Here is a 15,686-nt window from a genome sequence, read left to right on the forward strand (position 1 = left end):
CTCTGAACCCTGCTGTGGTGGGGCTCTGAACCCTGCTGTGGTGGGCTCTGAACCCTGCTGTGGTGGGGCTCTGAACACTGCTGTGGTGGGGCTCTGAACCCTGCTGTGGTGGGGCTCTGAACCCTGCTGTGGTGGGCTCTGAACCCTGCTGTGGTGGGGCTCTGAACCCTGCTGTGGTGGGCTCTGAACCCTGCTGTGGTGGGCTCTGAACCCTGCTGTGGTGGGGCTCTGAACACTGCTGTGGTGGGGCTCTGAACCCTGCTGTGGTGGGGCTCTGAACCCTGCTGTGGTGGGCTCTGAACCCTGCTGTGGTGGGGCTCTGAACCCTGCTGTGGTGGGCTCTGAACACTGCTGTGGTGAGGCTCTGAACCCTGCTGTGGTGAGGCTCTGAACCCTGCTGTGGTGGGCTCTGAAACCTGCTGTGGTGGGCTCTGAACCCTCCTGCTGTGGTGGGCTCTGAACACAAGTGGAGCTTTTAGAGGACATAATGGCTCTGCTCGATCAACAGCTGTGAAACGTTCTAAATCCACAGATGGATTTATACGTGACACTAGTTTCACAGCTCGGGCTCGTTCAGGGCGAACAGTGGGAGTCATTTCATCTCATTTATCTCTGATAATGATAAAAGTCTCTAAAGTCGAGACTTCAGAGACTTCAGAGACTTTAGAGACTTCAGAGACTTCAGAGACTTTAGAGACTTCAGAGACTTCAGAGACTTTAGAGACTTCAGAGACTTTAGAGACTTTAGAGACTTCAGAGACTTTAGAGACTTTAGAGACTAGAGACTTCAGAGACTTCAGAGACTTCAGAGACTTCAGAGACTTTAGAGACTTTAGAGACTTTAGAGACTTTAGAGACTTCAGAGACTTCAGAGACTTCAGAGACTTCAGAGACTTTAGAGACTTTAGAGACTTCAGAGACTTCAGAGACTTTAGAGACTTTAGAGACTTCAGAGACTTTAGAGACTTTAGAGACTTTAGAGACTTCAGAGACTTCAGAGACTTTAGAGACTTTAGAGACTTTAGAGACTTCAGAGACTTCAGAGACTTCAGAGACTTTAGAGACTTTAGAGACTTCAGAGACTTTAGAGACTTTAGAGACTAGAGACTTCAGAGACTTTAGAGACTTCAGAGACTTTAGAGACTTTAGAGACTTCAGAGACTTTAGAGACTTTAGAGACTAGAGACTTCAGAGACTTCAGAGACTTCAGAGACTTCAGAGACTTTAGAGACTTTAGAGACTTTAGAGACTTCAGAGACTTCAGAGACTTTAGAGACTTTAGAGACTTCAGAGACTTCAGAGACTTTAGAGACTTTAGAGACTTCAGAGACTTTAGAGACTTTAGAGACTTTAGAGACTTCAGAGACTTCAGAGACTTCAGAGACTTTAGAGACTTTAGAGACTTCAGAGACTTTAGAGACTTTAGAGACTAGAGACTTCAGAGACTTCAGAGACTTCAGAGACTTCAGAGACTTTAGAGACTTTAGAGACTTTAGAGACTTCAGAGACTTTAGAGACTTCAGAGACTTCAGAGACTTCAGAGACTTTAGAGACTTTAGAGACTTCAGAGACTTTAGAGACTTTAGAGACTTTAGAGACTTTAGAGACTTCAGAGACTTCAGAGACTTCAGAGACTTTAGAGACTTTAGAGACTTTAGAGACTTCAGAGACTTTAGAGACTTCAGAGACTTTCAGAGAGTTCATGGTCAAGAGGACAGAGCGGTCACTTCCCCTGGACTGAAGCTGGTCACATGACGTCGCTGAACATTGACTCTATTATCTCTTTGAACTTTGACTTTCCAGATATTGTCCCTTTCATTATAACTTTAATGGCTAATCATAAGTCACGTGTGTGTTACAGGACAGGTCACGTGCCTACGTTTATTTTGAAAAGGCTAACCGGATATTGCCTCACCTCGCGGTGACTTGACCCAGTGTCAGATGTCCCGGACCCGGTCAGGACAGCGCGCGCGCGGAGGGGGGGCTCTCACAGCACGCGGCCGGAGCGCGGACCCCACAACACGACCTCGCGACACGAGCCCCGCGTGTCAAAGTCACGGACGCCCCAGATTTACCCCCGAAAAAGGAACCGACAGAAGGTCACGAGCCGCGGCGGAGCGTGTGACTGCTGCGCCCACGGGACTCTCGCGGCACCGTTTGTTTACGGCGGAGTTTGAACTTGTAAAGTGGTGAACCGCGCTCTAAACCCGCCGTCATTCACACCGGACCCCGCACGGTGACGAGAGTTTACGGTGTTCACGCGGAGGACGTGACATGCCGGAGGAGCGCGCGCGTCGTCCCCGCGCCGCGTCTGATGCGCCTCCCGCTCCCGCCGCCGCGCCAGGACCACCGCGGTCATGATCGGCTCCCCGGACGTGCTGGCCTTCTCCGGGGCAGAGGGCTTCACGGAGCCGCAGTGTGAGCCGCACGAGGCCGTGAGTCTCCCGGAGGAGCTGTCGGTGCCGCCGCCGCGCGCGGACAACCCCTGGAGCTGCCGCGCGCGCTTCAGCCGCGACTTCGTCCTGGTGGCGGAGTTCTGCGAGCAGGTGCACTTCTATATACATCAATATACATCAATATACATCAATATACATCAATATACATCAATATACATCAATATACATGTATATGGGGTGTACACAGTCTCTAGTACAAGTGTGAAAAATGTTCTGTTCAAATACAAATAAAGAGTTGGCTCTTGACCACACCACGTGACCGCGTGAGGACACGGAATATTCAAATATATGATATAAATATATATGACATGTCCAGTAAATCCTTCAGGACCAAACTAAGTAATAGAAAGTACACGTGCCTGCTCTATAATGTAGTAAAATAAGATACTTTTCTACTTTCACTTTCCTCTGGTTTATCTCACTCCATAAAGTGTTTCACATTAAGTCTGTGATAAAAAGACAACTCGATTATTGTCAATCTGGCCCATAACACTTATGACTTATGACAGGGACAAGAAGATTCCTATTTTTCTCTTGTTTTGGTCCTGTTTGGGTCCTGTTTTGATCTTTTTTGGGTCCTCTTTTGGTCTTGTTTTGTTCCTGCTTTGGTCTTCGTTTGGTCTAGGTTTGGTCCTGTTTTGGTCTTGCTTTGGTCCTGCTTTGGTCCTATTTTGGTCCTGTTTTGGTCTTGTTTTGGTCCTGCATTGGTCCTGCTTTGGTCCTGTTTTGGTCTTGTTTTGGTCCTGTTTTGGTCTTGTTTTGGTCCTGCTTTGGTCCTGCTTTAGTCTTGGTTTGGTCTAGGGTTGGTCTTGTTTGGGTCCTCTTTTGGTCTTGTTTTGGTCCTATTTTGATCTTGGTTTGGTCTAGGTTTGGTCCTGTTTTGGTCCTGCTTTGGTCCTGCTTTGGTCCTGGTTTGGTCTTGTTTGGGTCGTCTTTTGGTCTTTCTTTGGTCTTGTTTGGGTCCTCTTTTGGTCTTGTTTTGGTCCTCTTTTGGTCTTGGTTTGGTCCTGCTCTGGTCTTGGTTTGGTCCTGCTCTGGTCTTGTTTTGGTCTTGGTTTAGTCCTGTTTTGGTCTTGGTTTGGTCCTGTTTTGGTCTTGGTTTGGTCCTGTTTTGGTCTTGGTTTTTGGTCTTGGTTTAGTCCAGGTTTGGTCCTGTTTTGACCTGGTCTTGTCCCGTTCTGGTCCATGTTTTGGTCCCTGCTGGTTCCTCTCCAGAACAACATAAAGAACCTACAGACCTGTGGACAAAGTGTTTTTTATTGAACCTGCTCCGTTCTATTTAAAGCTGCTCTGTGTAACTTTTCTGGTGAAGGGTCCGCCACCTGCTTGGAATGTTCCAGACACAAATATCATGACATAAGCTCGTTGTTTACTTAAATATGGGATTCATTTGCATTAGAAGACACGTTTGATTAGTCCAGAACATTCTCTGCAAAGACGTGTCCTAAAGGAGACGCTGGACACGCCTCTAAAAATATGACTGTGCATCTTTAGGTCATTTAAAGCTTTGGAATACAACGTTTCTGAGCTCGTTACTTGATTCATTTGTGGAAAGAAAATGGATCGTTCGTTAATAAAGAAACAGAAGAACATTGTGTTTACAATTAACGTTTAATAGAAATGAAAGAATGTTCTGGGGAACTCGAGTAGAATACAGTACTTTCACTTTTGTATATTACAGGCTCTTACACACACCTTTTTTTTACCTTTTTTAGTTTATTGTAAATATGCTGTAGAAATTCATTTGACATTTACCTGTTTTTTCCAGAGTATAAGTCGCACCAGCCAAAAAATGCATAATCGAGAAGAAAAAAACATATATAAGTCTCACTGGAGTATGAAATGCGGTTGCAAGTGTGAAAATAACAAATAATATCACATAAGTCGCTCTGGAGTATAAGTATAAGTATAAGTTGCACCCCGGCCAAAACTATGAACAGTTATACATTTTGTTCATCATAAACCACAATAATGATCTAAAACGGAGTCGTTACAGACACCGCTTCATGGACTTCCTGTTCAGAACTGCAGAACTGCTAAGCCCCGCCTCTTCTTTCACCGTGACAAGTAGCACTTTGTCAGGTGTTTATTTATTTTGGAACGTTTTAGCACTCTACATGTGTCACTGAGTCTTTAAATCTTAAAGCAAACAATCGCAACTAAGTACAGGGGGGTGGGCGGGGACAGGGGGTAGGTGAAAACAGGAATTTTCTGCGGCTCAGCAGCGGGACAACACGAGATGAACTCAAACGAATGAGGAGGAAACGCTGTTGTGAAGGATAAAGCTCAATACATCTTCTTTAAACATGAGTAAATGTCCCGTGAAGCCCCTTTAACCCTGTGTCTGTGTGTGTCTGTGTGTGTGTGTGTGTGTGTGTGTGTGCGTGCGTGTGTCTGTGTGTGTCTGTGTGTGTCTCTGTGTGTGTGTGTGTGTGTGTGTGTGTGTGTGTGTGTGCGTGCGTGTGTCTGTGTGTGTGTGTGCGTGCGTGTGTGTCTCTGTGCGTGTGTGTGTGTGTCTCTGTGCGTGTGTGTGCGTGCGTGTGTGTGTCTGTGTGTGTGTCTGTGTGTGTGTGTGCGTGCGTGTGTGTCTCTGTGCGTGTGTGTGTGTGTCTCTGTGTGCGTGTGTGTGTGTCTCTGTGCGTGTGTGTGTCTCTGTGTGCGTTTGTGTGTGCGTGTGTGTGTCTCTCTCTGTGCGTGTGTGTGTCTCTCTCTGTGTGTGTGTGTGTGTGTGTCTCTCTGTGTGTGTGTGTGTGTCTCTCTGTGTGTGTGTGTGTGTGTGTGTCTGTGTGTGTGTGTATGTGTGTCTCTGTGTGCGTGTGTGTGTCTCTGTGTGCGTGTGTGTCTCTGTGTGCGTGCGTGTGTGTCTCTGTGTGCGTGTGTGTCTCTCTGTGTGTGTGTGTGTGTGTGTGTGTGTCTGTGTGTCTCTGTATGTGTCTCTGTGTGTGTCTCTGTGTGTGTCTCTGTGTGCGTGTGTGTCTCTGTGTGCGTGTGTGTCTCTGTGTGCGTGTGTGTCTCTGTGTGCGTGTGTGTCTCTGTGTGCGTGTGTGTCTCTCTCTGTGCGTGTGTGTCTCTCTCTGTGCGTGTGTGTGTCTCTCTGTGCGTGTGTGTGTGTGCGCGTGTGTCTCTCTCTGTGTGTGTGTGTGTCTCTGTGTGTGTCTCTGTGTGCGTGTGTGTGTGTGTCTCTGTGTGTGTGTGTGTCTCTGTGTGCGTGTGTGTCTCTGTGTGCGTGTGTGTCTCTGAGCGTGTGTGTGTCTCTCTGTGCTTGTGTGTGTCTGTGCTTGTGTGTGTGTGTGTGTGTGTGTGTGTCTCTCTCTGTGCGTGTGTGTCTCTCTCTGTGCGTGTGTGTGTCTCTGTGTCTGTCTCTCTCTGTGCGTGTTTGTGTCTCTGTGTCTGTCTCTCTCTCTGTGTGTGTGTGTGTGTGTGTGTGTGTCTCTGTGTGTGTGTGTGTGTGTGTGTGTGTGTGTCTCTGTATGTGTGTGTCTCGTCCCTAGGTGGGCCCGTCCCCCGTCCTCACCATCCCGGACGACCCGAGGGTGACCGGCTCCTTTGACCTCAACCACTTCTCAGTGCGGCTCATGTCCGTGGACTACCAGGCGTCCGGCCCCGCCCCGCACCCGTGCCCCGGACCCCGGCTCAACTTCAGCGAGGACTCGCGCGTGGTGCTGGGCGACTCGGCCGAGGACGCCTACGCCTACGTCCACCACGTGACCCTGTTGGACCTGGAGGCCAGGGGCATGGTGCGCCCCTTCTGCATGGCCTACGTGTGCTCGGACCAGGCCAAGCTCATGGAGAACTTCATGGAGCTGTCCAGCGGCTTCTCCCGCGCCTCGGACAGTCTGAAGACGGGCAACAGGCAGATGTTCTCCACAGAGCTGCAGAGGAAGCTCCAGCAGCTCGAGTGAGTGCCACGGGGGCCACGGGGCCCACGGGGCCACCCACATTGGAAACGCTCGCGAGGCTGTGAATGTGTGGACCCTTTGTGGTTTAAGCGGACACATCTCGTTAACTTGACTTAAACGAGCTTTTGACCTCGTGTTGCGTTTGCGCATCGTTAGTTGTAGTTTGATCGATCGATTCACACCTACCCCCCATCCCCGCCCACATCCCCGCCCACATCCCCGCCCACATCCCCGCCCACATCCCTGAGCTTGGTGTGATTATTTGAATCGTTACGCAGCCTCGGGGTCCGGCAGGTGGAAAACAGGTGCACTCAAAATTTCCCACAATGCACCATGAAAAGTAGTGTTCCGCGATGGTCACTAGACCGGTCGATAAAGACCACAATGCACTGCGAGAGTCGGTGACATGTAAATGTAAATTAACAAAAAAAAGACTGCTACAGTTAATCAACTAATCATGATCTATCAACTATAAAAATAATCCTGACATTAGCATTATTCAAATAAAATGTCAAAAAGGCGTGGCATGGGGGCTCTAAGCATGGGGGCTCTAAGCATGGGGGCTCTAAGCATGGGGGCTCTAAGCATGGGGGCTCTAAGCATGGGGGCTCTAAGCATGAGGGCTCTAAGCATGGGGGCTCTAAGCATGCGGGCCCTAAGCATGGGGGCTCTAAGCATGGGGGCTCTAAGCATGGGGGCTCTAAGCATGAGGGCTCTAAGCATGCGGGCCCTAAGCATGCGGGTTGGCATGAGGGCCCTAGGCATGGGGGCCAGTGCCACAGCATGATGCTCAGCTGTCATAAGGGCCAGTTATTTGGGGTCACGTCATTAACGAGGGGCAGTTTTACCCCTTTATTTTTACACGGGAGGCGGGCCCTATCCAGCTGGTGAATAGGAAGGGAACCATGTGTCCGGCCCTGAACTCTAAAAGAACCCTCTTTTGTCCCTGTTGTTGTGGTCTTCAGATTCGAGCGCCTGTCCCTGAAGCGAGAGGCTGTCCTTTCCCCGACCTCGGCAGGGAAGGCCTGGGCGTGGCCAGAGAACGCCCGGGCGTCGGCAGAACCCTCGGAACTGGAGGCCTTGGACCTCTCCATCCTGACCCACCGCGAGCTCCTGCGCCAGGTCACTTCGTACCCCAACAGGAAGCTCAAGCAGCCCGACTTCCTGCCCTACGACACCGCCGACTCGCTCCCAGACTCCTCCCTCCTCTTCCCGCCCGCCCCGGCCCCCAGGCACCGCCTCAAGACCCTTCCCGAGCTGTGCAACCCGTACTTCCTGACGCTGATGAAGGAGCAGCTGGCGGACGCCGAGGCCCGGCTGCGCGGCGACCTCGGCGTGCTGAGGACGTCCTCCGCCCTCGGCTCGCTCTCCAAAGGCCTGGCGCTCACCCACTTCCTGTTTGAGCTGTGGGAGAGCGACGATGGCGAGGGGGAGGAAGAGGAGGAGGAGAAGCCCCGGGTCAGAGGTGAGTTCCATGATTATAGTTCAGATTTGACTCGAAATGCCTTCATTTTTCAAGTTCATAATTGTACTTCCTGTTTGGGTGTGACATACTTGTATTAAGCATTGCGTCACTTCCTGTAACGCCAGAAGGTTCCCGCCCCTTTTCGGCCCGTACGTTCAACCGTGTGGGATGTATTTTGCCGGTGGTGCAGTGAAGGGGGGCTCTGCTCTCGGGGGGGGGGCTCTGTTCTTTGGGGGGGGGCTATGCGCCCGGGGGGGCTCTGCTCTCGGGGGGGGGCTCTGTTCTTGGGGGGGGGGGCTATGCGCCCGGGGGGGCTCTGCTCTCGGGGGAGGGGGGGGCTCCATCGGCTGCTGTGACACCAGATTTCCTTTGTTTTCTTTGCGTTCAGTTAAGCCACGTTTCGACTGGTTCACTTTGGAGCGAGTTCTCCTCGTGTTTTCCTGCGTGTTTCACTTCTCGCTTTAACTTCTCTTTATGTAACGCGTTGGTTTGGATCATCACGCGCTGGAAATGTCTCAGATCAGATGCAAAATGACTGGATAAACTGGAAACGGCATCAGCGGAAATGTGGCCGTTTATCACGAGATCAAGAGGGCGTTTGGCGAGATTCCTTTCCGTGTGTCTGCTTTTCGCCCTCTTGTCTTCCGAGTCTGTGCTCTTGAGCCAGACCACTCGCGGCCCACTTTGGGTTACTTAAACGGGCCAGACAGTCGGGACACTTTGGGACCGTTCCATCTGCTCCAAAGTGAACCAGTGGAAACGTGGCTTTAGAGATCCAGATGAAACGCTGTTGTAGATAAATGTAGGGCGTCGACTGACCGCTGCCCCCCTGTGGTCACTGTGAGCAGGTCCGAGCGGCTCCGAGGCCCCTGATGCAGACCCGCCCAGCCTGGAGTCCTTCTACTCCTGTGTGGAGGAGCTCCCCATAAAGATGGAGGCGGAGCGCAGACGTGCGGTGACCCCTGACCCCGGCGTTTCCATGGAAATGACCGGAAGCGCGAGCAGCAGCGACAGCATCGAGGTGCTGGGGACGGAGAAGTCTTTCCGCGCACAGCAGGGCCTCAGCGGCGGCGAGGGCAAAGGTACGATTCACCGTGCGGCACCTGCTGATGTCACGAGGTGGCGCTCTGAGGAAAGTCTTAAAGGACCCTTATATCAGACAATAGTTCTGACATGACGTAACCATGACGTGTTTGGACTGTCGGTGTGTGTGACGTGTCTTAAAGGTCCCATAACATGCAAAATCGACTTTTCAGAGCTTTTAACCTTCTTACATTGCTATTTGTGGTTCATATATGTCCAGAGTGTTTTTTAGATTGATTCCCGCAGTTTTTAGCTACAGAACAGACTATCTCCTTTCCGCAAATCTCTTAACTGACGGGGGGTAGACACAAGACCGCGTCACAACCCCAGGCACGCGTCATCATCCCCCTCATATATAGATCTATAGATATATCTGTTCTGCGCACGCGGTAGAATAAACACCAGATTTATTTAGTCTCAAAGTAGTGTTGATCTGAAGGTCGCGCCGTCTGCATGTCCGGGTTGGTGAGGGGGTCCAAGGTCTGGGTGATATTTCTTAACTATTATGTTAAGGGTGTTGCACAACCCTTATTATTATCAATTATACACTCCCCATGTCAGCCACATTGTCAAGACCTCATACTTCCACCTCCGCCGCATCGCCAAAATCCGACACTGCCTCACCCTCCCCGCTGCTGAATCCCTCATCCATGCCTTCATCTCCTCCCGCCTCGACTACTGCAACTCCCTCCTCACTGGCATCTCCTCCCATTCCCTCCATGGACTCCAAATGGTCCAAAACTCCGCTGCCCGCCTCCTCACCCACACCCGGTCCCGTGATCACATCACTCCCGTTCTCCGCTCTCTCCATTGGCTCCCCATCAAGCAGCGCATAAACTTTAAAATACTCCTCCTCACCTTCAAAGCTCTTCACCACCTTGCCCCCCCCTACCTGTCTGACCTCCTCATCCCCCACCGCCCCACCCGAGCTCTCCGATCCTCCTCCTCTCTCACCCTGACTGCACCAACATCCCGACTCAAAACTTTTGGCGACAGAGCGTTCTCCCGAACAGCACCCCGACTCTGGAACTCCCTCCCCCAACCTGTCCGCCACTCTCCCTCACTCACAACATTCAAATCCCGCCTAAAAACATACCTCTTCACCCAAGCCTATGACCTCCCCTACCCCTAGCCTCCTCTACCCCATTGCCTACTCTTCTACCCCCTGTTACATCCCCATCTTTTTCTCTCTACTTCTTCTGTCTTGTTCATTTTATCTGTATATTAATGTGTTCTGCACGTGTTGTCCCCCCTGTCTGTAAATACCCCCCCCTTTTTTTTTATTATGTTCAGCGTCTTTGGGTCACTGAAAAGCGCTATATAAACAAAAGTTATTATTATTATTATTATTATTATAGACTACGAAACGTGAAAAAAAGCATGTTATGGCACCTTTAAGAGCTGCTGTTGCTAGGCGACGGTCGACATGACTGATCAGATCACTGCAAACACAATGACCACATTATGGACTGGGACAGTTCAAGGATCGTCAACCGAGAGTCCAATAAATACAAACTCCAGGTCAACGACGCAACTTGCATGACAACCAGTGGGGGGCGTGGCCAGGGAGCGTGACTGGGGGCGTGACCAGGAGGCGTGGTCAGGCCTGAGAATAACAGCTCTTTCAACTCGTCGCGACAACGACCAAAACATCAAGGTCATGACATCATCTCTTACCTTTTCTCTGATAGAAAAAAAGAAACAACAAAAACTAGGTTTTCTAATTAAGACGAGATGAATATGTGTAAGATTTTGAGTGTAATGTTCACAAAGCTGTGCTCAGACCTGAGGTAAACGTCCCAGAATGCACGAGGGTGGGCCGCCTTCCCCCTCCACTGTGATGAACGTGTCCCCACTCTTCCTCTGTCCAAAGAGCCCTTCTTTTCCCCAGTTATGTCTAAGAATTAAGGTACGATTCCTCTTGAAACAGTTTTATTTGTCATGAGTGTTTGAGTAATGCTGACACCTGGCCCCGCCCACTGGCCCCGCCCAACACCAGTGATCGGTTTACTGAAGAGCCACGTTTCGGTCGTTGGTCATGTGTGTGTTCGTACTGTCAGGTGTTCTGGCCACGCCCCGAGATGCAAACATGTCAAAAGCACTGGAAGAGAAAACACTTGGAGAGCTTTGGATGTGGGGAAACCATGGTAACCATGGTAACAGGGCTCATGAAAAAAGATTTTTCATCCTTTAATGTGTCAGAATGCCCCAGCAAACTGTTCTACTGTCTATGAAAGGCATAAAGTACTCTTGAACCTTTACTACTGTCGGCGTGCACGTTTATGAAAGAAAGGGCCAGAATCAGAACAATCAGAATGAATCAAATGTTTAATCTTGTCAGTACAATTCTAATACAGATAAACAGAGCGCTCACCAATCCAATGTGACGGCGACTTAGGCGAGGGGTCCGGACGCGCCGCTGTCCCAGCTCTGCTCGTGCATTTAGAACATTACGATAGGGCGTAATATGAAGGGTGACACCTCTCTGGTCTCCTCCTCTGCACCTCTGGTCTCCTCCTCTGCACCTCTCTGGTCTCTCCTCCTCTGTACCTCTCTGGTCTCCTCCTCTGCACTTCTGGTCTCCTCCTCTGCACCTCTGGTCTCCTCCTCTGCACCTCTGGTCTCCTCCTCTGCACCTCTCTGGTCTCCTCCTCTGCACCTCTGGTCTCCTCCTCTGCACCTCTGGTCTCCTCCTCTGCACCTCTCTGGTCTCCTCCTCTGCACCTCTCTGGTCTCCTCCTCTGCACCGCTCTGGTCTCTGAAGGAGTTCTTCATAATATATCAAAATATAGTTTAATACAGTCTCGTAAAATGAATATAGTTGGTAATACAATATAGTAAAGTTCATATATTTGGTTTGCCCTTCACTCTGAACATATGCAGTACTATGACATAATTGTCTTGTGTGGTGCACAGAGCCTCCGGGCCTGATGGTGGAGCTCTCAGCCAAGCGTGCGCCCACAGACCTGGGCCTGAGGCGGGGCCGGGTGTTCGCCCGCAGAGCCAACAGCGAGGACAGCATCGAGGTCCTCAGCACCACCGACTCCATCGTCCCCGAGGACCTGAGCGCCATCACAGAGGAGGCGGAGCTCTGGCCTCTGACCGGCGGGGAGGGGGACGGGGCACAGGGCGGGGTGCAGCCTGAGGTACACTCCGAAGTACAGCCTGAGGTACCTCCTGAAGTACCTCCTGAAGTACCTCCCGAAGTACACTCCGAAGTACCTCCGGAAGTACCTCCCGAAGTACACTCCGAAGTACCTCCGGAAGTACCTCCCGAAGTACACTCCAAAGTACCTCCCAAAGTACACTCTGAAGTACCTCCCGAAGTACACTCTGAAGTACACTCTGAAGTACACTGCGAAGTAATTCCTGAAGTACACTCAGAAGTACACTCCGAAGTGCCTCCCGAAGTACACTCTGAAGTACACTCTGAAGTATACTGCGAAGTACCTCCTGAAGTACACTCCAAAGTACCTCCCGAAGTACACTCCGAAGTACACTGCGAAGTACCTCCTGAAGTACACTGCGAAGTACCTCCTGAAGTACACTCCGAAGTGCCTCCCGAAGTGCCTCCCGAAGTACACTCCGAAGTGCCTCCCGAAGTATACTCCGAAGTGCCTCCCGAAGTACACTCCGAAGTGCCTCCCGAAGTACACTCCGAAGTGCCTCCCGAAGTACACTCCGAAGTGCCTCCCGAAGTACACTCCGAAGTGCCTCCCGAAGTATACTCCGAAGTGCCTCCCGAAGTATACTCCGAAGTGCCTCCCGAAGAACACTCCGAAGTACCTCCCGAAGTGCACTCCGAAGTACCTCCCGAAGTGCACTCCGAAGTGCCTCCCGAAGTGCACTCCGAAGTGCCTCCCGAAGTGCACTCCGAAGTGCACTCCGAAGTGCACTCCGAAGTGCACTCCGAAGTACACTATGAAGTACACTCCGAAGTACACTATGAAGTGCCTCCAGAAGTACCTCCTCCTGAAGTACCTCCTGAGCCTCTGCCAGTGGTCAGGCTGAAGAGCAGGCGTGTCCAGGAGGAGCACGGGTCAGCAGCAGGCGAGTACTTTTACTTTAAAATACCAGACTCAGTCCTGTCCGAAGGGGCGGAGCCAGAAACACATGTTTAAATCATTTCATTTGTCGACTTAAAGCTTTTGTCAGATTTACTCAGTGAGAAAATACTTTTACTGAAACGACTGCTACACAGTACAATAATATTGTACTGTGTAGCAGTACAATATTGTACTATGGAGTCAGAACACGTCTGGACCAGCAGGTGGCGCTCAAATGTGGATCTACTGTAATGTTCACAATGTAATGTTGGTTTTTCCTTTTATTATAAAAAAACAAACTGATCCAGACTAAATCTAAAGGAAAGAAGCTCAAAGAGTTATGTCGTCCCTGTCGTCCCTGTCGAAGTACTCTCCACATGTCTCCATCTATTATTTCCACAGTTGAAGTTTTGCGTCTGAGATGCACCATTTTTTTACTCTTACTTGTGTATATTATACTATTTTGATCAGTTTGTACTTCTACTCGAGTATTTCATATTTTAAAGTGCGGTTACTCTTACTTTTGGCTCCTCCCCCTCTGCAGAAATCTACTTTAAAGGTACAATCTCTTCATAGTCCCATGTAAACCATGTGTCTGCCCCACAGCAGAGCCCCGCCTCCTCCCCTCGGACGGCCCCGCCCCTGGCCCTCTCTCGCTGGTGCAGTCGCTCCAAGCCACCTCCCTGTCTGCGGTCACTCGCTGGTCACAGGGCGGCGCCGCTCCTGTCCGGCTGCTCAGCGTGGACGAGCGCTCGGACTGCACCAGTGCCACCGGCTCCTCTGACCACTCCGCCCTGTCCATGCTCTGCTCCGCCCGGGGCCTCAGGAGGAGGCGCAGGAGGCGCAGGAAGGCGGGGCTGCGGGCGCTGCGCTTCCTCAAGCAGCACTCCTTCTTCCAGCACGTGCTCTACTGCCTGCTGTTCGGGCGCCCCCTGGTGGTGCTCGGGGGGGACGAGGCTCTGGTGAGGAAGGTGGTGGACGGGCTGAGCCTGTTTGTGCCCGCGCCCGGTCCTGACCAGCGCGCCGTCCAGCCCAGTCTGACCAGCCCTCTGCAGCTCACAGACCTGCTCGTCTGGAGGCTCATCGGCATACGCAGGTAGAACACCCCACAGAGCGCCCCACAGAGCGCCCCACAGAGCGCCCCACAGAGCGCCCCACAGAGCGCCCCACAGAGCGCCCCACAGATTACCCCACAGATTACCCCACAGAGCGCCCCACAGAGCGCCCCCACAGATCGCCCCACAGATCGCCCCACAGATCGCCCCACAGAGCGCCCCACAGAGCGCCCACAGAGCGCCCCACAGAGCGCCCCACAGAGCGCCCCACAGAGCGCCCCACAGAGCGCCCCACAGAGCGCCCCACAGATCGCCCCACAGATCGCCCCACAGAGCGCCCACAGAGCGCCCCACAGAGCGCCCCACAGAGCGCCCCACAGAGCGCCCCACAGAGCGCCCCACAGAGCGCCCCACAGATCGCCCCACAGAGCGCCCCACAGAGCGCCCCACAGAGCGCCCCACAGAGCGCCCCACAGAGCGCCCCACAGAGCGCCCATCACACTAAACCCACCTTGCATTTATGATTTTTTTCATTGCTAAAAAATACCCTGAAGATGCCTGTGAGCCGGGTCGCCTCTCCACAGATCTGACCTACATATCATGGCCAGTACATTACATTAGAATGATCTCGTCTCCATAGAGACAAAGCGGTAACATCTCTGTTCTAACTGGGCCGTTTGTGCCTTAGGGTGTCGGGCAGCGCCTCTGCCGCCGTGGTGACCGCTCTGAGCCGCTACAGCCGTTACCTGAGTGTGCTGGACCTGGACCACAGGACCCTGAGGGCCCCGCCTTACTCGGGCGCTCTGATTGGCCGGCTGGCAGACGCTCGGTGTGGCTTTAGCAAAGGCCTGACGTTCCTGCTGCACGTGGAGAGTGAACTGAGCGCGCTCCAAAACCAGGCTCTGCTCTACACCTTCTGCCCTCACAGACAGCGCCCTCTGCTGACCCACTGTGACCACAGAGTACTGCACTTCCTGTCGGACCTCATGGCCCAGCACCACGCGGGCCGAGGCCCCCCAGTGTTAGACTTCAGCTACAGCTCTGTGCCTCTGCATAGGAACACTGCTGCCCCCTAGAGCCCGGGACACACCCGGGACACTGCTGCCCCCTAGAGCCCGGGACACGTCCGGGACACTGCTGCCCCCTAGAGCCCGGGACACGTCCGGGACAGCGCAATACTTTGAGCCCAAAGGTGAATCTGAATCGCAGCTGAAATGAGTTTTACTCGTGCACTTTTCTAATGTTTGAACAGATCATTTTGCTTCTGTTTTATTGTTTTCTGAGAATCTTTAGATGAGACGTTCTCAGGCTTAAACTGAAATGTAAAGATGATCAAACACTGCAGAATAACACACTTTACACCTTTTTAACAGAACCTGGACTTTTATTTAACACTTGTAAACATAAAATCTTCAGTGATTGTGCAGACATTTGACAAAATAAAAATACTTTAAAAAAACAGTTTGGTCTTTAGCGCTCGCTTCAGAACTGAATAAAGTGACAAACAGGAAGTCCACTGGCATCAGCAGGAATTCATCTGTGCAGGCGCCCTCTGCTGGACATCTGAGAACACAGTAAAGACAATATTTATTTTTGATTTCAAAGGCTATAATTAAAATCTCAGGGCAGTATTGCTGTTTGAGTGGAGTCAAAGCCAACACGAAGGTGAGAAAAGTGTAATA

The 15,686-nt window shown here is 51.6% G+C and overlaps 1 protein-coding gene across 1 annotated transcript; it reads left to right on the forward strand.

Moving 5' to 3' along the window:
• The first annotated feature begins 1,944 nt into the window (after positions 1-1,944).
• LOC140377631 (guanine nucleotide exchange protein SMCR8-like) lies at positions 1,945-15,455 on the forward strand. Its single transcript, XM_072463111.1, has 7 exons — positions 1,945-2,546; positions 5,948-6,354; positions 7,321-7,820; positions 8,669-8,902; positions 11,820-12,953; positions 13,559-14,045; positions 14,693-15,455. Exons 1-7 carry the CDS (start codon positions 2,358-2,360, stop codon positions 15,078-15,080), a joined length of 3,339 nt encoding a protein of 1,112 aa, XP_072319212.1. The 5' UTR covers positions 1,945-2,357; the 3' UTR covers positions 15,081-15,455.
• Positions 15,456-15,686: the final 231 nt, after the last annotated feature.

The sequence above is a fragment of the Eucyclogobius newberryi genome, unplaced genomic scaffold (assembly GCF_026437365.1).
Source record: "Eucyclogobius newberryi isolate DKJ021-1_F unplaced genomic scaffold, fEucNew1.0.hap1 SCAF_4, whole genome shotgun sequence".
NCBI lineage: Eukaryota > Metazoa > Chordata > Actinopteri > Gobiiformes > Gobiidae > Eucyclogobius > Eucyclogobius newberryi.

Bases quoted from the DNA above. Each gene is read 5' to 3' on its own strand.
- LOC140377631 (XM_072463111.1), top strand. From the start codon at position 2,358: ATGATCGGCTCCCCGGACGTGCTGGCCTTCTCCGGGGCAGAGGGCTTC. The intron at 2,547-5,947 runs GTGCACTTCTAT...TCTCGTCCCTAG, and splicing joins TGGCGGAGTTCTGCGAGCAG to GTGGGCCCGTCCCCCGTCCT. The intron at 8,903-11,819 runs GTACGATTCACC...TGTGGTGCACAG, and splicing joins CAGCGGCGGCGAGGGCAAAG to AGCCTCCGGGCCTGATGGTG.